Source organism: Chelonia mydas, chromosome 7 (genome assembly GCF_015237465.2).
Source record: "Chelonia mydas isolate rCheMyd1 chromosome 7, rCheMyd1.pri.v2, whole genome shotgun sequence".
Classification (NCBI taxonomy): domain Eukaryota; kingdom Metazoa; phylum Chordata; order Testudines; family Cheloniidae; genus Chelonia; species Chelonia mydas.
This window is the reverse complement of record NC_057853.1, coordinates 114,096,492-114,118,246: the sequence shown is the minus strand read 5'-3', so window position 1 is coordinate 114,118,246 and position 21,755 is coordinate 114,096,492. Positions and strand designations below refer to the sequence as shown.

Here is a 21,755-nt window from a genome sequence, read left to right as displayed (position 1 = left end):
GAGTTATATCTGCCTCGCCTCAGGTTTTGGTGTGATATCTCAAACCTGGTGCCAGAATCTCAAAATGTTCAGCGCTGCATCTCTGGAGAAAATAGGGTGACCAAATGCCCCGATTTTATAGGGACAGTTCCGATTTTTGGGTCTTTTTCTTATATAGGCTCCTATTATCCCCCAACGCCGTCCCGATTTTTCACATTTGCTGTCTGGTCACCCTAGGAGAAATCAACAACAAAAACAACAACCAAAAATAAAAAAAGGGAGGAAGAGGAAGATGTATCCTGCAAAGGCAGACTGCAAAAAGGACAGTTCTTGCCCTAGTCTAATCTGGAATCACTTAAAGATAAGACATATATTATTTTCCTGATTTAAAAATACCAAAAGTATTTCATTTATTTCAAATTATTTTTGGTTATTTGCCAAAGAGAAAATTTGACGGTCGGGTGTTGCGTGGTAGCCAGAAAAGCTCAAGCTTTTCCATTTCCTCACTGTAGGCAAATACAGCAGGAATGTACTGCTGTTGCAGGGCTAGCCTTACGTGGTAGGTTTTATGATTTAACGTGCATGGGACCAATCCATCTCTCTCCCCACTTCTGGGTTCCTATACACCCTGTTTACATATAACATTCTCCCTCCACCAGCCACTTCCTGCCTATCTGCTCAAGGTGTGTTCACCCTGTCTCACACTTTGGGCTCAGCAACCTCTAACCTAATCTAAATTGGTCTGCCTGTTTGAGGTCTATGTGCCTTTCTCGAAAGTATCAGGTTGGCTCTAATAATCCTTTTAAATGGGCTGGGAAATCAGGAGATAATGCTAAAGCACAACATTACAAGTGGGTGAGGGCAGGAAGCGAACTGAATATCTGCCACACAGCCCTCAATGGGATGATGGATGGGTATCAGTGATTTAACCCGCATGGGACCCATGCTATGCCTAGTGGGTTGAGTATGCATATGTGACAGAGAGCCACTGGAAGTATAGTGCACTATGCAGCTGCATAGATCACACAGACTGCCTTAAAGCCACCTTTATTCTAGTTATGGAGTAAGAATGTCCTGTACCAAGCAGATCTGTCTGGTGTTCTGCAGGGCTAAACTGAGGATGGGGCAAAAGAGCATAGGATGCATTATGACAATGCGTTATTTTATTATGATATAAATTCATAGTGCCATGCTGGGGTTTTTGTTTTGTTTTTTGGCTCCTTTCTTAACAGCAGGGGCCTTTCCCTAAGTCTTCTTCACTAAGTGTTACATTACATTTTCTCTAGTTTATACTGAGAAATCGTGCATTTGATGACCTCCATTGACCCCAATACCTTCTCTGTGCCCTCTTGACTTGTGTTTTTTCTTGCATGTATTTTCAATTGTTACCGAACTAGGTTTTCCCAGGATTGTCCCTTTTTTGAGGTAACTGTCCTGTGAAATCTGTGAGGGTGCTCAATAAACACTGCCTGCTGTCCAGTTTTTTGGGCTCAGCATCATCCCAAATGTCCTGTTTTTTTGTACCTTAGAGGTGGCATCCTTATGTGTATTAGATGGCAGTGCCTCTGTGCCATGGGCCATAAACATTTATGGGACTGAACAATAACAATTATTCCTCTGCTTGAGATCCCTGTATTTAACTGCTATTAATAAGGTTCTTTGGGAAGGCAACTGCCCTGCTCTCTACCCCTGGTGAGTACACTGGCCCCCAGGAGTTTTGCAGTGGATGGGTGAATAAACCAGCACTTGCTGGCTGATTGGGGTGATGAATGTCCTTCCAAAGGGAGGGTGGCAGATTGGTGGGCTTTTGGCCACTGGCAACATAAGTTCCTGCCACCCTATGCTTATTTAGATCAGACCCATACAAGGTGCCGGGCGATAGAAGTGGTGGACGCAATTTGAGTCCCAATACCTCCTCATCCTAGCACCTGGGGAGCCCGCCCCACAACTGCATAGGGCCCTATGGGGTGGCAAAGACCTCTTCTGCTTTGTATATGTCTCCTCTTAACAGGCCTGGGGAGTTTGATCACTCCTCCCCCTTCCCAGACAATGTCCTGGGGGCAATAGGAAGATGTGTGACCCACCCTCCCTTCCCACTAGGCTGGACCGCCCCGGCCCTCCCCATCTCAACACACAATGGTTCCTTCCTGTTCTCTGCTGGACACACCCACCCCCGCCCCTGCCGAGCAGATGGTGTCGCCCTCCCTCTTTGCCGGTTAAGTACCCGCCTTCTCTTCCACCCCTTTCCCAACCCCTCGCCCTCTGATTGGCTGCGGCGGGTGGAGCCCGCCGACCAATCCGCGGCGGCCGCTCGCGGCCGTGTCGCTGGGCAGAACAAAACAAAAACAAACAGGGCAGCGCAGGGGGCTGCAGAGCGAGGCAGGCAGCGGCTGTGGGGAGCGGCGGGGACGGGGCAGCCCCGGGGACCGCCGCCGCCGCCTACGGTAATGGGAACCCCGCCCTCCCGCTCGCGGCTCCAGGGAGCGCCCCCTCCGGGAGGGGGGACGCGGGGTCTCTTCCTATTGGGAAGCCCCCTCAGATGGGGCGGGGATTGGGGGGGGTCCTCGCGCCTCTCCGGAAGCCTCCTCAGGCGGGGAAATTCGGGATCCTTCCCCGGAAGTCTCTGAGGCGAGGGGCGGGGGCGTGTTCTGGGCTCCACGCCCCTCCTGGCCGGGTGGGCGTGCGGGGTCGTTCCCCGCTCTCCTCAGACTTGTTCACAGACCCTCCCCCCCGCTTCGGCTCAGGACACCCCCCCCAGGCGGGAGAGAGGGTGGGGGGGCTTGCTCCCCCCGCAGGGAGAGAGGGTGGGGGGGGTCTTCACGCCCCCTCCCCGCTCTGTCCCCCGGGAGGGAGGGATAGTGGGGGTGGTGTGGGGTCCCCCCAGCAAGGAGGGAGTAGTGGGGCGTCTTCATGTCCCCTCCCTGCTCTGTCCCCCAGCAGGGGCGATGATGGTGGTGAGGGGGCACCTCCGCTACCCTGTTTATTCCAGGGTTCTACCCCCCTCCCCTTAAAAACACCTCCTAAGAAGCAGTGCCCTGAATGGAGCCAGTGGTCTTCATCGTAAAGATACAGTCGTTGGCATCTGTGGGGAAGGGGTCATCCCCCAGCCCCTCTGCCCAGTCTGGCTGGGCAAGGATGCGGTGTCAGGCATGCTGCCCCCCAAAACAGCACTAGGATTGAATTGGTTACTGGGGAGGAGGGAGCCTGGTTTAGCTCTTTAGGGTGTTGATAACTTGGCAAGGATCTATATTTTGAGCCTGCCACGCTGTAAAGTCACTTTCTTTTCTTGTAAAGGCTGAGCGGGCTGCGGCACCTTTAAAAAATAAACTAACTAGCCACATCTGTATGAAAACCACTTCCCTTGTTATTCCTGGTACTTTAAAATGTGCGCTTTAAGACTTGTGTTGGAGGTGGATTGGTGTATGTTTAACTGTACGTGTGAGGTCTTTTTTGAATAAGTAATATTTTAGGCTGTTTATACACCCTTTCCTATACAACTAGCACCTAGTGTTTATATAGAGTATTCTGTGCTATAAAAGTGTATGTATGTGTAAATATCAGATGGAAACTGATCTTCTTACAGTACAGCAATGAGCACATGGCCACAAAATTTTTTTGCTATAACACTATGTTTTCACAAGTCCACAACCTTGAAATGTTCACATTTCAGGCTGGAGGTTTTCGTGCTTGGTCTCTGCTCAAAGGGAGGAAAATATGTTGTGAAGTTTAAGCAACATTTCTTTGGTTGTTTTTAAATGTGACTGCAGCAAAATGGCTGAAGTTTAAAAACACGGTCTAGCATTAATTATCAGTACCTTTTGCTTGATGTTGGGGAAGGGGGAAATACAGTTTTAGAAGTAAAACGAAAAGGAGTACTTGTGGCACCCTAGAGACTAACCAATTTATTTGAGCATAAGCTTTCGTGAGTTACAGCTTACTTCATGGGATGCATACTGTATGCATCCGATGAAGTGAGCTGTAGCTCACGAAAGCTTATGCTCAAATAAATTGGTTAGTCTCTAGGGTGCCACAAGTACTCCTTTTCTTTTTGCGAATACAGACTAACACGGCTGTTACTCTGAAACCTAGTTTTAGAAGTGATTGCCATATCAAGCATACTCAAAAATGATTTTCAATCTAGAGATTTTTAGAGGTTTTCTGAAGCCTTTTTCCTTATCTAACCTCACTGTAAATTCTTGGCCAGGGACACATTGGTGTACATTTGCTTATGTTAACCTATTAGTGGGACTGCTTGGATGCAGGTGATCATGAGTTATGTACCCGACTGATGAGTGCGGTTTAAGTACCTACACAAATAGAAGTGTCTTATTGAAATATTCACAACTGAATGATCCAGAAAAGCTCCTTGTCCATCAGAGACCAGAGAAAATAATAGACGTCAGAAAAAACCAAGACACCACCTCCCTCCAAAACAAAGCCCCCCCGGATCTGATGGTTTTTAGAGTCTTTGCAGCACTCTGCAATGTTCTTCAAATTCTTAAGTTCGATACTTTCTTTTTTTTTTTTTTTAATTTAAGTCCCCCTGTTGTCTTGTTTACCTGTAGATTGCGAGCTCTCTGTGGCAGAGACTGTTTTTTTTTTTTCCATAGAGTCAAAGCACAATGAATACTTGGTCCTTGGTGGAAGTTCATTGGTGCTACCATAATATTAATAATAATAATAAAAAAACTAGCCAGTATGTTAGTGGACCCAAGGATTGGGCTTGTAAAACCTCCTTGGAAAGGCAACTGACACAATTGTCTATCTGGCCCGAGGAAGGGACACAGAATAAGCCAGTTTGACTTCAGATACATCAATCAGGAACGACCCTGGCAGTGAGCAAATTTGTGCCATTTGGATCCAAGGTCCACGATTGTAGTACCTAAATCTTCTCTGGGTGCTGAGGCCGCATCTCTTCCATTGTTGGAGTGTTACTCTTTGTGAGGATGATTTGGGCTTTTAAGGAACTTATCTTTGTTGATATTGGAAGTTACCCATATAACAAGAAACAAGGTACCGAGCAGGAATTTGCTGATGTATTGGTGTTGGATACTCCTCTGTTCTGCTGGAACAAGCCAGTGTAGGTACTTTCTCAGTGCATGACTCTTACTTGGCTCTAAGGAAGTCAGTATCACAGTAAGAAGCTGTAAGGCTGTCTTCAGCAGTCTCCTAAGCCTTGAGCAAATCTCCATTTTGAGAATGTTTTGGGACTGCCCTCAAACATAAATTAAAATGCTGGAATTTTAGAGTTTACTCTGCGGGGCTAAGGTGGCATCAGTCTCAGGAGTATGAATACGCAGAAGGAAACCTCTTGAACCACATAGTAGTTTTGGGTAATCTGTCATTAACTTATATAATGTTGATATGCATTACTTTGTTCATATTAACAACTCTGCACTACAGATCTTGTCTCTAAAGGCTCCATGAACCTATGGTGTGTCCGTGAGTGTAACAATTTAAAATTCAATCTGTTTTGTTTTCTTAAGTGTGTTTAGAGTAATTAAAGTGGCACTGGAAAAATAGCCTCTTGCTGTTGGCTCTATCTTTGTCTTTAATAGACATATCTGCTTAGTCTACTGATCAAAACCAAGTATCATTGCTATGGAACAGAGAGCTGTGGAAGTTGGGACCTGGATTTTATTTCACATCAATAAAATTACTTATTTTTATCCTAGAGTAGTTTTTGTTATTGGGAATTACACAAAAAGAGGGGTGGGGGGGAGAAACAAGCATTAACTATCTGAGTTTGAATGCCAATAATACTAAAAATATTTAAGTTTTTGTTAAACACATCAACAGTCAATGAAGGTATACATTCTTCTTCAATTACTGTGGCTTACCCAGATGTATGATCCATGTGGTTCCCTTCTGTCACCCCCAAAAAATCAATTTTGTGGCTGTAACCTCACTAAAAAAGAAAGTAAGTATCTGCTTGCATGGTAGAGGGAAGTGGTAAAACAAGTAAGTTATTTTTATCATTGATCAGTGGGGGCTGGTAATTTTCCAAAGCACGTTCGCACAACTTGCATGTAAAAGTGCAAATACAGAGTCAGCTCAGAGGGGGTATTTCAATTAAGTAATTGGACTAAGATACGAAAGATGTGGGTTCAGTTTCCAGCTCTGCCACAGACTTCTATGGCAAGTAATTTAATCTCTCTCTGCCTCAATTCTCCATCTGTAAAATAGAGAAAATACTAACTTTTACCATGTGTTTGTCTTGTATATTCTGCTGAGGCAGTGTAGTCTAGTTCAGTGGTTCTTGATCTTTATTAGTTTGCAGGCCCCTAAAAATTTTCAAATGGAGGTGCAGACCCTTTTGGAAATCTTAAGCATAGTCTGCGGACCCCCAAGGATACGCAGAGAACAGGTTGAGAACCACTGGTCTAGTTGGTAGAACTCTGGACTGGGATTCAGGAGATATAGGTTCTGCCAGTGGTCTGCTGGGTGACTTTGGGCAAGTCACTTCATCTCTGTGCCTCAGTCACCCACTCTGTAAAATGAAGATAATGATACTGGCCTCCTTTGCAAAGCCCTTTGAGATTTGCTTAAAAAAAAAAAATTAACACCAAGTTTGAGTGCATATATCTACAGGATATATACTTAAGCTTTGGATTTGCTGTGAGGCACAAAAGCTCTTATCTTGTGAATATGTGTGTGTAACTTTGAAAAATTTTTATACATGACAAATTATTCTTCACTATATGAAGCTTTAGAAAATTGGTTTAAGCAAAATAGGAGCACATCATCTTGTGTCTAGACTTGCCTGTATTTATGACACGATGATACCAATATGCTCTTTGTACAGATTTTCAGATTTTATACTGTAGTAGATGAATAATAAGGGGTTTTAGTTAGGAAATGTGAGGTAGTCGTAAAACTGATGTTGAATACTAGCATTACCAAGTTTAAGCAAGCCCCTTTAATCATACTGATTTAAAAAACAACCTAATTTAGAGGGGTAGTGAAGGTAGCTATTAAAAATAGAAATATATAACAAATGGAAGAAAGGGAGAAGTTGATAGCAATTGGATTGGAATTGTAGAAAATTCATAAGAGATGCAAATGGACACAAGGAAAAATCTATGGCTAGCAGTGTTAAGCACAATAATTATAGAGAGTATTTAGATTTTATTAAGAACAAAAAGAATCCTGACAATTTTATTGGTCCTTTACTAGGTGGAAATGCTATAATTAGCAATAATAATGCAGAAAAGGCAGAAGTGTTCAATAAATATGTATTCTGTATTTGGGGAGAAAACAGATGATGCAGTCTCATCATATGGCGATGATAACTCTTTCCATTCCGCTAGTATCTCTGGACGATATTAAACAGACGCTACTAAAGTTAGACATTTTCAGATCAGCAGGTCCAAATAAAATAACTTGCATCCCAGAATTTTAACAGCTGGCTGAGGAGCTTGCTGGACCATTAATGTAGATTTTTCATCAAAAACAACGAGGAGCCCTTGCGGCACCTTGAAGACTAACATGTATTTGGGTATAAGCTTTCGTGGGCTAGAACCCACTTCATCAGATGCATGGAGTGGAAAATACAGGCACAGGTATAAATACATGAAAGGATGGGAGTTGCTTTACCAAGTGTGAGGTCAGTCTAATGAGACCATTCACTTAACAGCAGAATACCAAGGGAGGGAAAAAAAACTTTTGAAGTGGTAATGAGAGTGACCCATTTCAGACAGTTGACGAGAAGGTGTGAGTAACAATAGGGGGAAACTAGTAATTAGTAAATTTTCAATAAGTCTTGGAGCACTGGGGAGTTCCAGAAGACTCTAAGAAAGCTAATATGCTAGTTTTTAAAAATGGTAAACAGATAACCCTGGTAATTTACCAGTCTGTCAGCTGACATCAATCTCGGGCAAGATACAGAGCAGTTGATAGGGGATTCAATTAATCAAGAATTGAAGGAGGGTAATGGAAACCAACATGGGTTTATGGAAGATAGTTTGACAGGATTTAAGTGGATATCATCTTTTTAATGAGATTACAAGTTTGATTAAAGATAATAGTGTTGACATATTTAGATTTCTATAAGGTGTTTGATTTGGTGCCATGTGACATTTTGATTAAAAAAACTAGAACAATATAAAATTAACATGGCACACCTTAACTGGATTAAAAATGGCTGATAGGTCTCAATGTAATTGTAAATGAGGGATCATCATTGAGCAGGTGTTTCCAGTGGGGCCCTGCTGGCATCAGTTTTTGGCCCAATGCTATTTAACATATCAGTGACCTGGAAGAAAACAAAATCATCACTGATAAAGTTTGCAGCTGTCTGCAAAACTTGGGGAGCATTAAATAATGAAGAGGATAGGTCACTGATTCTGATTGATCTGGATTTCTTGCTAAACTTGGTGCCAGCAAACAGAATGCAATTTAATACTGCTGAATGTATACATCTAGGAACAAAGAATGGAGGTCGTATTTACAGGATGGTGGACTCTATCCTGGGAAGTAGTGATTGTAAAAAAAGATACGGTGGATAATTACCCGAAAGTAAGCTCCCAGTGTGACTCAGTGGCCAAAAGAGCTAATGTGATCCTGGGATACATAAACAGGGGACTTAAGAGGTTATTTTACCTCTATACTTGACACCGATGTGACCGTTACTGGCCAGGGATGGTGCCCACAATTGAGAGGGATGTTGATAAACTGGAGAGGCTGCAGAGAAGAACCAAAGAATGACTAAAGGATTAGAAAATATGCCTTATAGTGATAGATAGAAGGAGCTCAATCTGTTTAGTTTAACGAAGAGGAAATTAATGGGTGACTTGATTAGTCTGTAAGTACCTGTGTGGGGAACAAATATTTGATGATGCATTCTTCGATATAACAGAAAAAAGTGTAACACAATCCAGAGGTTGGAAATGTAAGTTAAGGAATTTAGGCCAGGACTACACTATATACCTATATCAGTATAATGGTTGTTGCTCAGGGGTGTGGAAAAATCCGCTGAGCAATGTAATTATATCAACATAGCGCTGTCTAGACAGGGGGTTATGTCGATGGGACGGCTTCTCCTGTCAACATAGCTACCGCCTCTCGGGGAGGTGGATTAACTGTGCCTACATTCGCTTCTGTAGTGCTGTAAGTGGAGACAAGTCTTCAGACTGGAAATAAGGTTTAAATATTCAGCAGTGAGGGTAATTAACCACTGGAGTAGTTTACCAAGAGTCCTGGTGGATTTCCATCACTGGTAATTTTTAAATGAAGACTGCAGGTTTTACTAAAACATACTGTTCTAGGAATGGTTTTGGAGAAGTTCTGTGGCCTGTGTTTTACAGGAAGTCAGATTAGATGGTCACAGTGGTCCCTTCTGGCCTTGGAACCTAAGAATTAAAGTTAATATTTAGTCTGGAGGTGTACATTTTATCCATCTCTAGACTGACAGTGCAGTCTCTCGATTAGTGTGAACGTGTGGGCTGTAAAGCTGAGATGTGCTGGCACCCATGTCATAAGTGTTCGTAGTCTAAGATGGGGTTCTGAACCTGAGGGTCATGACCTCCCAAGGAATATTACAGACAGATGTCCTTTCAAATTTTCTAAATTTGATGGTCTCAAGTAGATTTGTGGGAGGTCCTGAACGGGGGGAGAAAAGTCCTCCTCACTGGTAGTTGCTATTATAATAAATGTTAAAATTACTTTTCCTAGCTCTAGTGTTCTGTAAGTCTCTTTATTACTATATAATTGTATTTTCCTTTTGTTTTAAAGGAGAAACACATCTGTAATGGAACATTTGACTCGGAAGAAGAAAATTAACCTTTTAAGATAGACTATCTTGATTCCCCTTCCTGAGTGAGCAGTACAAGAGAACACTTTTAGCATAATAAGAGTGCTTCAGAACTGGATGGTTGAGGTAATGCTGAAAGAAAGCTATTTTAAATGAAGTATTGGATGGCAACGGGGAGGGACACTGCCTTACTCAAGGTTAATTGTTTGAAATTGGGGTGTGATGTGAGAAAATTGGATTATACCCAGAAATTACTGTAAAAAGGCAAGTTCTATACCTTTAACCACTGGTTATTCATCACTGTAGTCAATAAGTCTGTACTAGGCAAGTGAACTAGAGGAGAAAAGTGGGGAGGGTTGATGTCACCTAATGTCACAAGGTCGCCACTGAATAATAAAGTGTTTGCAGGACTGCAACAAGTGGGAAGGGAAGAGAAGAGCCACTGAAATCTCATGGGAGAACTACACATACCAGTAACATTCACAATACTACAAAGTGATTCATGAAAACTTTGCAGGAAAAGTTTGTGATTAAATGATATAGCCAGTATGTCTTTGTGTACTGCCTATCTGATTCACTTGCATATTGTAGTCTTATTGGCTGAAATCTTCTTTAAGAAAAGGAGAGATGGGTGATGCCATCTCTTTCAAAATCTCATTATTCAGCTGTTCATAGAGATGAATGGGAAGGGAGGAGAGGAAAATAACAGTAATCTCTTTAGAAAGAGAGAATTCGTTCACCTTGGCCCCCAGCTAACAGAGTACACGTACACAGGAGAAGGAGAGAGCAGAGTATTCATGAGAGAATACAGAGGTGAGAGCTTCTCAGGTGTGTGTACTTGTGTAGAATACATTTATATGGCCTACAGATCTATGTTTGGGTGTAGGGCAGGCAATGAATTAGGATGCATGGTAAGGGCTTGTTTAGACTAGAAAGTTGTTATGCGTTAACTATAGTGGTATAGTTGAAGCAGTACATACATGCATCCACAGTAGGAGAGTTGGTGTCAAAGGATGCTTTAAACCCATATAGATAGTCATGTGTGGGAAGGGGAATAACTATACTAGTATGAGTCACCTTTTCATCGGTGTAACTGTGCCTGCACTAGGGTTTTTACCAGTACACCAACCTCATAGGTCAGTTAGGGGTTGGGGGTTTTTTTTGGGGTGGCGGGGGGATTGTTTTTGTTCTTGGGTTTTTTTTTTTTTTTTTTTTGTTTGTTAACCAACGTATATTGGTAAAACTTAGGTGTAGACTTGACCTTAGTTTTGGTGTTACAGTTCTGCACTTTATCTGTGCTGTTTATAAATAGTGCTCTCTCTGTTACATTTTCATCATCCCATGAATATTTTTACTAGTACCAGTAAGTTAATGCTAATTAAAAAATAAATATCAGTCTTAATACTTGAATTTGAGTGAAAATGAATTTTGACTAGGTGAAAGACTCCTAATATTCTAATTCAGTTACACTTTAGTCCACTGGAAAAATCAAATATATTTCTGTATTCAATGTAATTGCATTTACTGTTTTTTTTTTTTTTTTTCCTTTTTTCTTTTCTTTTGTTAGGCCTGAAAGGAAAGCATTAAGATTTCTGTTTACAGTCAGTTCAGTTGAAGTGCAATTAAACAACTATGGAAGTAGAAAATGAGCAGATATATAATGTTAACGCAACAGGTATATAACTTTAGTTTTTGTATTGAAACTACTGTTTAATTGACACTGGAATTCCTTTTATTTGTAAATTGCATCGTGGTGGCTTTTTTTAATAAACATATTTGTTTAAAGATCTTCATGACAAACTTGGAGAAATCTATTTAGAAACACTTCTAACTATATTGCATTTTCTGCCTGATGTATTTTGTTTAAAGTTGGAATAATTGCATGCAAATAAAATGACTGTTACTTAGGATTTCCTCTTTTCCTCCTGTTTGTTTTTTGTTTGCAACATCCCAAGTGGTTGCTTAACTAGAATAGTAGATGATAGGGACTTTGAAGTTATAATAATCTGATGTTTATAATTACTGTCACAGCAACTAGTTGTGATGTCACAAACACAGGAATGACTTCAGGTCAAGATTAAACAAGAGCAGATAAACTCCTTTGAAGCAGAAATTTTTTGCTCTCACGTAACTGTCCCTAGGATTAAAAGCAGACGAAACATAATAGGAACATAGCATAAGAATGGCCGTACTGGGTCAGACCAGTAGTCCGTCTAGTCCAGTATCCTGTCTTCTGACAGTGGCCAGTGCCAGATGCTACAGAGGGAATTAACAGAACACAGCAAGTTATTGAGTAATCCATCCCCTGTAATCCAGTCCTGGCTTCTGGCATTCAGAGATTTAGGGACATCTAGAGCATGAGGTTGCGTTCCTGATCATATTGGTTTATAAGTACTGGTGGGCCTGTCTTTTGTGAACCCAATTATACTTTTGGCCTTCACAACATCTCCTGGCAATGAGTTCCACAGGTTGACCGTGTGGTGTGAAGAAGTACTTCCTTTTTGTTTGTTTAAAATCTGCTGTTTATTAATTTCTCTGGGTGAGCACTGGGTCTTGTGTTATGTGAAGGGGTAACTAAAACTTCCACCACACCATTCATGATTTTATAATCTTCTGTCATATATCCCCTCAATCATCTCTTTCCCAAGCTGAACAGTCTCAGTCTTTTTTTAATTTCTCCTCATATTATTCCTGAGGAAATTCTGCACCAAAAAATTAAATTCTGCACACAATATTTTAAAATTCTGCATATTTTCTTTGTCAAAGAAACACAATATAATTGCGCTAACTTCATTTATTTCGGTACTTTATTTCAAAATACATGTCCGTAAGTATATCTCTAACAATATAGACAACAAAAAGATTCAGGAAATGTTTTTTGACAAATAGATTCCTTACTAGTCATATTAGTAAAGAAATTTGAGTCAGGCACATGTGCCTCTGTCCCCATGTGGCCTTGCACCCCCCCTCCCATTCAGCCCCCTGGCTCAGTGCTGTCACCCCATTAGCTCCTGTGTCCCCACCTCAGTCTGTCCCCCCATTAGCCCTCCTGAATGCCATTGCATGACTCCTCCCCCACCCCCCCCAGAAGCCCTTTGTGCCCTGCTCTGTCTGTCCCTCCCCCATGTCCTGTGCCACCTCCACCTGACCTCTGCCTCCTCCCTCTCTGTGGCTGGCTACCTTGGCTTGTGAGCTGGCTTCCCTCTTGTGGTGCCACAGCAGCCCCTGGTGTGCGAAAGATGTAATTGCAGCGACTCTCTCTGGCAAAATGTATTTTCTGCGGGGGTTGGGGGAGGGAAGGGAATCTGCAGGGGACACGAATTCTGCATGTGTACAGTGGCGCAGAATTCCCCCAAGAGTATCATATGGAAGCAGTTCCATACCTCTAATTGTTGCCCTTCTCTGCACCCTTTCCATTTCTAATATATCTTTATTTGAGATGGGGCTACCAGAACTGTTCTCAGTATTCAAGGTGTGGGCATACCATGGATTTATATTGTGGCAACAGTATTTTTTTGTCATATTATCTATCCCTTCCCTAATAGTTCCTAGCATTCTATTAGCTTTTTTGACTGCCACTGAGCAGATGTCTTCAGAGAATTATACACGATCATTCCAAGATCTTTGAGTGGTAACAGCAGATTTAGCTTGTATCACTTCGTATGTATAGTTGGGAGTATGTTTTCCAATGTGCAGCACTTTGCATTATCAACATTGAATTTCATCTGCCATTTTGTTGCCTGGTGACCTAGTTTTGTGAGATTCTTTGGTAACTCTTAGCTAAGCCCAAAGCTGACTGCGATCTTGAGTAATTTTGTACCATCTGCAAACTTTGCCACCTAACTGTTCTCCCCGTTTTCCACATAACTTATGAATACAATGAACAGCACTGATCCCAGTACAAATCCTCAGGAGACCTTGCTATTTACGCCTTTCCACTGTGAAAATGACCATTTATTCCTACCCTTTGTTTCCTATCTTTTAAACAGTTACTGATCCACGAGAGGAACTTCCCTCTTATCCCATGACTGCTTACTTTGCTTAAGAGCCATTGGTGAGGGACTTTGTCAAAGGCTTTCTGAAAGTCCAAGTACACTATATCCACTGGATCACCCTTGTCCTCTACATGCTTGTTGACCCTCTCAAAGAATTCTCTTAGACTGGAGAGGCATGATTTCGTTTTACAAAAGCCTTTGTATTGCTAAACTCATCCTGATCATAAAGTTAATAGAAGATGAACTGGTTGTACTTGCTCAGTAAGTACAATGAGTCTCAGACTTTCTTTATACTAGAAAACTGGACTGACTTAACTAAATTAATGGCGATAAACCCAATGTAGGTGCACTGTAAGCAGATTAATTTTTGCTTAAATTGCTTTAGATGATCAGTTTTAAGATAAGCAAAGATTAAAGGTTTTAAGTGTGTCTACATTAATGGTTGTATCAGTTTAACTAGATCCATTTCACTAAACTGGTTCACTTTTTCATTATGGGTAAAGACTTACTGATGTAGAATGCTTTTTATTGCAGTGAAACTTCAAAAGGAAATCTTTTTTTCTATTTGTACTTAAACTATTTATTTAAATTTTAAACACTTTTTAGAGAAGGAGGACTTGTGGCACCTTAGAGACTAACAAATTTATTTGAGCATAAGCTTTCGTGAGCTACAGATCACTTCATGAAAGCTTATGCTCAAATAAATTTGTTAGTCTCTAAGGTGCCACAAGTCCTCCTTTTCTTTTTGCGGATACAGACGGCTGCTACTCTGAAACATTTTAGAGCGAAACTTCTAGTTACTCTTCTCAAACTGCACTTAATGCATTTACCCAGCTGTGTAGTGGATGGCAAGACTATAGAGCTTAAAACATACCGGTAATTGTGTATGGCCCAGTGCCAAAACTAATGCTTAATTGTTTAACATATTCTTAGTCTAATGAAGTGACTAATTCTCACTGTGGTCTAGTTGCTTACAGAATTATAAAGGTAAGCTGTTTGTGCACGAAAGGGAAAAAGTATCTTCTCAATAGCCTTTGTTCAAATTTCTTTTTTTTTTTAAATAGTCACGTTAGGGTTAATCGTAAGTATGTAATGTTTCAGCATTGTAGCAATGTGTTGGCCCTTCCAGGTTGAGGAGTACTTCTGGGAAGATTTCCACATTACTGATCTAGAGACTGAGACCAGAATTGAATGACCAGGGTTGGCTGTAGCTTCACTCTTGTCACGCTGCCTGGTATACAGCTAAGAGTGCCAATCTCAGGTCATATTGCCAAAATACAGGGCATGTACCGCAGACTGGTGGTATATTCTATCACCAAGCCAATAACCAATGTGTGCTTTCAGAGTACTGTACTAGTTATTATGAAGCCAGAGACAATTCCCTTCAGGCATTCTAGCCCCTCCTGCACCACCCAGACTTCTGTGATAAATGACCATTAAAACCAGAAATCGCATATATTAGGTTCTTCCAACTCCAAGGAGCCAGACACACACACCCCAGATCAACATGTACTTACAGGATCTCACCAAATACCACGCTGCAGCCAATCTTTAGTAACCTAACTAAAGATTTAGTAATAAAAAAGAAGGTATTAAATGGTTAACGTGAATCATATACATTACAGCTGATTTCAGAATTTGTAGATCAGGATAATAGGGGTGATGTTAAATCTGCCAGTTTGTAAAAAGTTTCTCTGGTGCCTCTCAAATATTGGGGTCCTCAGTCCATTGTTCAAAACTTTTTTTGTTAGAAATCACAGTCCAGAGATGTAGAACAGGAAAGAGACAAAGAAATGTCACACTCTCCAATTTATATCCCTCAGTCCATGTGCATGGAAAGTTACTGTCTCAGACATGGAGTCCGGGATCATATGTTCTATGTGCCTTGCTGAGTCATGAGGCATTCATTGTCTACATGCTCTGAGGCATCCTCAGGAAGAGTTGATTCTCTTTAATGGCCTATCAACCATAACTGGCTGGCTTTGATGTAAATCTGTCTTGGGCATGTTACCCAGGAACACATGTTTGAGATACAAACCATAGCAAAGATTCATAACTTCATACACAGTGATAATACATGAATATAAACAGGATAACATTGTTCAACAGATCACAACTTTTCCAGTGATACCTAACAAGGCATACTTTGCTCAAGATTTATTGCCATTGTATAATGGTGGTTGCCGCAATAATAGAGGGTCACCTTTTTTTTTTTTTTTTTCATATAGTCACAACTCTCTCTTCAGTAGTAAGGGCAAAGCTGGCTCAGGGGAATTCTCAGCCAGTCTCTTCCTGAGAAGCAAGAGAGCAGGGATCGCTAGGAAGAGTAGTTTTTTGGTGGCTGAGTTGTAAACCTGGGCTGGGGAAGGGCATTGTGGGAGATAAGAGGGTAAGTAAACCCAGGTGTAAGCATTGTGTCTGGGAGTGTTTGCAAAACCAGCCCAATAAAGTTTAGTGAAACACTTTCTATTTTTATGCCGTCGCACCTAGGTAAAGATTCCAGTTTTTTAAAAAAGTTGTTTTACTGCTTATCAACCAATAAGCCAGTTTTTAATTGGTGGCATGCTGAGAAACTTCCAAGTTTTTACTTCTGCACTTTATTATCTCTTATTTCTATTGCAGCCAGTGGTACTCTGTGAATTTTACTTAAGGAAAATGGATGTTTTACTGAGTTCGAGGGACATTACAAACCAAAGTAGCTCCATGCTTGTTTACAGAACCTCTTTACTTGGTTTATCTATTTGTAAATTGTTCATTCAGTTGCTCTTCACCCACCCGCATACATGTTCTTTGGCATATAGCCTAGGCAGAGGAGCAAGGGAGAGCTTTATTTCCCATTATGCCACTGCACCGACAATGGAAAAGCAACAAATTTGCCTTAAATAAAAGTAATTAGAATGTGGTCAGGTACTTTGGTTCAGCAACCTTACATCTAATGTTTCTTTTATATTACAGGTTTCCATTTTAAACATGTAATTTTTTAAAATCATGATGAATATTTTGTATATGCTTAAAGCAGTAACTAGATTTTTCTTCGTGTCTTTTCTCTTTTGAGAACTTGATCATCTAAGTGACACTCCATTTTCTGGTGAGGAAGAAAATGGTGGAAGTGAGGAAATAAAGACAGAAATCAATGGAAATTGGATAGCTGCATCTTCCATTAATGAAGCTAAAATTAATGCTAGAGCAAAGAGGCGGTTAAGGAAAAATTCTTCTCGTGATTCTGGGAGAGGAGACTCTGTTAGTGATAATGGAGAGGCACTGAAAAGTGGAGTCACTGCACCAACTAGTCCAAAGGGAAAATTTCTGGACAGACGATCCCGATCTGGAAAAGGAAGGGGACTACCAAAGAAAGGTTGGTGTAGCCTACTAAGAAGGGTCTCTGCTTATGGGCTCTTGTCTAAAGGCATGTTTTTCCATTAGGATTCTCTTCTCCTGAAACAACATTTTCTGTCTATCCTCCCATTCAGTAGTTCTTTTTTTAATGGTTGTATGGGGATGGCCACAGCAGATAGCGATCTTCAATAATGGATATGGTGTGCATGCACACATGCACTATTCATTATACAAAGCACAATCAACTTCTTTAGGATACTACATTGTACTGTACATTATGATATAACAATCTACAGATCTTGAGGCTTACGATGGAATTTATATCAGGGATACTCCCTTTAATAACTTAAAGCACAATTATTTCAACCTTCAGCACTCTTCATGCTGCCTCATGTTGCTTAAAGTTTCCTGACTCAAGTGGTGCAAAGCCCAAATGGCTGGGAGTGGAAAGATATTCTGCAAATACTTCTGCATATTCTGGAAAATCTGAGACTTACACACATGTGCCTGAATGAGGCATGATAGTATGGAGATACTTTGAGCTCAACCCAGCATTTACCATAAGCTGGCTGTCTTTTTTCACTTTTGCATGTTTTGCCAGGCGGTGCAGGTGGCAAAGGTGTTTGGGGTACACCAGGGCAAGTATATGACGTGGAGGAAGTGGATATTAAAGATCCCAACTACGATGATGACCAGGTGAGCAAATGTTTTATTATATACAGTGCAAGTTTGAGATGGAAATAGCCTTTTTATTCACTGTAATTGATGTGACATTTGTAAAGGCTTGATCCTAAAGATGTTAAACACTCTGACCCTGATAAAGTGGATGCTTTAACTTTTTAAGCGCATGAGTAGGCCCATTCACTCTCAAAGAGGTTGGAGTAGCCTGCTAAGGTGGTCTTGGTTTGTCTAGTGGGACTACTCTTGCTTAAATTAAACATTTTGCTTAAAGTGCTTTGCTGGATCAGGGCCATGGTACTTAGCACCTTGCAGGATTAAGCTCTAATTCTGTATTTAAATTTAAAAATTCAAGAAAAAATGTTTGTTTCTCAGTCCTCTAAGAAAAAACTACCAAACTAAGATACATTTTAATTACAATTTAATCTTTTTATAAAAACGCCTACATTCTTGTATTGGTTTTGTGAATGCTAGTTTTGTAGTAAACCATCAGGGTCTCTTACTACAATAATATTTTGCAATGTTAAGTTGGTATCAACAGAAGTGAAAACAAATTCCATTTTCAGTATTTCATTACTGCTAGTGTTGGTACTGATTTTTTAGGCGCCTATTGCATATGGAGAAAAAGAGTAGTAGACAAATAAGGTTCTTGGCATATACTTTATGCTAAAGACACAGAGGTATAACTGCAAGTATGCGTGGTAACTTTTTCTCTTCTTTGTTTTAAATTATTAGACATGAACACTAAATACTTCAGGTCTCTGAAGGAGTTCAAAGCCAGTACAGCTTTGTTTTTAACTTTTTGCAGTCGCTCATTGTACAGACTCTGTGCAGTTGGTGGGGGGGGGAAACTGGTTATATGTTCCTTATCTTCAGTATTTGGGTATGAACCAAGATAAAATCAATTTCAAGGTGGAACACTGTGGCTTTTTAATACCGTGGTGCACATCAAATCTAGGAAATCAGCTTGATGCTCTGCTTTGAAGGTAAAATATAGATCTAATGGCTGAAGTCAAAAGATTCTTTAACAGTGGTGTTGGCACCACTGCCCACACCGTGTCAAAGCTTAAGGGGGTGTATCTTGACAGCTAAATAGAGAGATGCATAAAGTAGTCACTTGTATTTTGGCCCTCTCAAATAGTGTATAGTAGCTTGTTGAGGGCTGAGAATAGATAGTCTGAATCTAAGGCTACAGCCAATATTTAAAGAGCCTAGGACAGAGGTCCCCAAACTCTCAGGTGCATCCCCTAGGGGGGGTGCTGAGAAATGTTCGGGGGGTGGGGGGGCATGGCAGGGCCTGGGCCAGCCCTCATGGTGGGTGGGGCGGGAGGCACCACCTAGCCCTACTCCAGCTGTGGCTCTGTTCCTGGCCCTAGCCCTGCCCCCAGCTGTGGCCCCAGCCTTGCCTCCTTGCTCCTGTCTGTGCCCACCCCCGGGGGCCGGGGGCGTGGGGAGGGTGTGCTCCTGGTGGGGATGCAGACAGGGGTAAGCAGGGGGCATGACTGTGTGAAAAGTTTGGGGACGTTTGGGGCCTAGGATAAGTGTGTCAATGTCCACCCTCAAGTGTGGCTTTCCCTTCCAGTGCTTACAGTTGAGTGGATCACAGGGAGTTATAGATCCAGTTAAAAAAAACAAACTCCCCAAATTTAAAAATCAAGCCGAACTGCTATGTTCAGACCATGTTTAAGTACTGATTTCCTATTTAGCTTCCCCATTAGGCAGCACCATGTTACACCTTTTGTCCAAGCTGTACTCTTCCCTGTGATGGCTCTCTTGTACATGGAGGCTGCAGTTCCCCTCTGAACTACAACTTAATACCATATGCAGTGTGCAGCACAGACTCTGTCATGGTGGTCCAGGACAGTAATATATCTATTTCTGTCCCCCCCACCCTGACATAATCTGTTACCAAATTGTCCTTCCACCCCATTCCTTCCACACTCACACATCCCTATCTACCTGCTTACCTCTGAATATTAGCAGGTCAGTCCAGGAGGAGTGGGGAAGTGAGGGATATGGAGCAAGATTGGCTGTGCTGGAGTTCTGGTTCTTAGGCTTATATTGCCCTGCAAGGTCAGGCTTCCCAGTGGCCAATTGCTGCATGAACTCTTCCCCCTTGTGAGTGCCTCTAACTGACTTTACCAAACACCCTGAAAATTAAATGCCCAGTCCTTTCCCTCCTTCACACTTTTTACACATTATTGGCTGTCGGCCGTGTAGCTGTTATGAAAAACAGGCTGCTTCTTGATTGGGGAGGGGAGAATAGCTTGTGGGGAAAGATACAAGGTGTCTGGTTCAGCTTTTGCCTTCCTGCAGGGCTGGATATGAGTTTGTCTCCCTCCCTTCCATATATAGTACATGAAAACTTTGTTTCTAACAGTATGGTGCCAGAAGAATCCTAGGTGCTTACAATGTTGGAAGTTACAATGTTACTTACTTGTAAATACAGCTTTTATATTTTAGGGAAATGTAATCTTTGTTCCAGAACTGATCAGTTTCCACAAACTGATAGAAATCTTGGCTGCCAGTACCAAAGAGTTAATGATTTAAAAAGCATTTAAGCTCTGCAATAAAGAGAGCAAGGGAGATGCTGTTGCTGTTTAGATTCAGTATCTGATTTCTTTTATTTTTTTTTTTTTTAAACAGGAGAATTGTGTCTATGAAACTGTAGTTCCACCTTTGGATGAAAGAGCATTTGATAAAACTTTAACACCAATGTTACAGGAATACTTTGAACATGGAGATACTAATGAAGTTGCGGTATGTCTGATAAGTTATATTTTTAAAAATATCACACTTGACATGGGAAGTCACAGCCAGTTACAAACGAGATTATAGAGGTGCTGATATGGAAATGCACAGTTAAAGCATCCAAGCAACCTTCTCTCTGCCCTTGTAGTGGTCATTTGAATTTTTTTAAATTAAATCTTTAAACTGTTTTATTAATATTTTTTTTATTAAAATGTTAATATATTTTCTTCACATCTTATTTAGGAGATGCTGAGGGATTTAAATCTTGGTGAAATGAAATACAGTGTGCCAGTGTTGGCCGTATCATTGTCATTAGAGGGGAAGGCTAGTCACAGAGAAATGACATCTAAGCTCCTCTCTGACCTTTGTGGGACAGTAGTGAGCACAAGTGATGTGGAAAAATCGTTTGATAGGCTACTTAAGGAACTACCTGAATTGATGTTGGATTCTCCCAGAGCGCCACAGGTATGCCTACAGACAGCCCTTTGCACCAGATCTTTGACTTTGGCCTCCATGGCTAGTGTTGTTCAATTTACACCTTATTTCATGAAGCAGTTTATGTATTTTAGTGGCATTATCATTTATATGCTATAGCTCCCTTCTGTCTCACCACGCCCCTTCCTAACTCCCAGACTGATGTTTTAATTTGAGAAGTTTCCCTTTTTGTTTTTTTAAATTCGTGTAACAAAACTAACCCTTATTTAAGTAGTCTCCCTAGAGGTGCCCCACTTCAGGTGTGCATGTGCCCCACTTACCTCTGATCAGAGATGTTTTTGTTTGAAGTAGTGCCCGTTTTTAGCCCTCGCTGGCACTCCAGATATTCTTGTGCCCCATTCCAAGGATACATAAAGCTGTGAAGGCAAACTGCCCTCAGTTCCTTCTCAGCTGCCTGATGGCCTGAGACAGAGCTGCTACTGTGCACACTTCAGCTTTGCTCTAGCTTGGCTTCGAGTCTTTAGTTCAGTTTTAGTTCTTTTGATAATCATACTGTAGCACAGAGGGTCTCCTGTTCTTTGCAAACAACTCTTATCTCAACCTGACAAACGCATGTCTTGCAGGGTATTTATTATTCATCAAGAGTAGCATGGTAAGGTATCTACAGAAAGCTCTTAACTTGTCAAGGTTCATAATTGTTGCAAGCTGTACGTACATGTAATATATAAAGAATATATTTATGTAGAAAATATGCTTTATAGACTTGACATAAAAGTTAGTCACTCAGGGACAATACGTCCCCATTCAAGCAGGAGGGAGTTGTCATATCA

At 41.3% G+C, this 21,755-nt stretch overlaps 1 protein-coding gene across 8 annotated transcripts in view; it reads left to right on the top strand.

The window, feature by feature from the left end:
- Nucleotides 1-2,269: 2,269 nt before the first annotated feature.
- Nucleotides 2,270-21,755, top strand: part of PDCD4 (programmed cell death 4) — a 32,674-nt gene continuing 13,188 nt past the window's right edge. Inside the window, exons 1-8 of one of the 8 annotated variants that reach the window (XM_043550272.1) lie at nucleotides 2,270-2,423; nucleotides 9,712-9,856; nucleotides 10,452-10,543; nucleotides 11,298-11,405; nucleotides 16,781-17,080; nucleotides 17,663-17,757; nucleotides 20,386-20,499; nucleotides 20,734-20,955. In XM_043550272.1, coding sequence (XP_043406207.1) covers nucleotides 11,363-11,405; nucleotides 16,781-17,080; nucleotides 17,663-17,757; nucleotides 20,386-20,499; nucleotides 20,734-20,955 — 774 coding nt within the window. In that variant the 5' untranslated portion in view covers nucleotides 2,270-2,423; nucleotides 9,712-9,856; nucleotides 10,452-10,543; nucleotides 11,298-11,362. Of the gene's footprint in view, nucleotides 2,424-9,711; nucleotides 10,544-11,297; nucleotides 11,406-13,838; nucleotides 13,987-16,780; nucleotides 17,081-17,662; nucleotides 17,758-20,385; nucleotides 20,500-20,733; nucleotides 20,956-21,755 lie in introns of those variants that run through there. The other 7 variants (XM_043550274.1, XM_043550276.1, XM_037905503.2 and 4 more) reach the window with 7 other exon arrangements.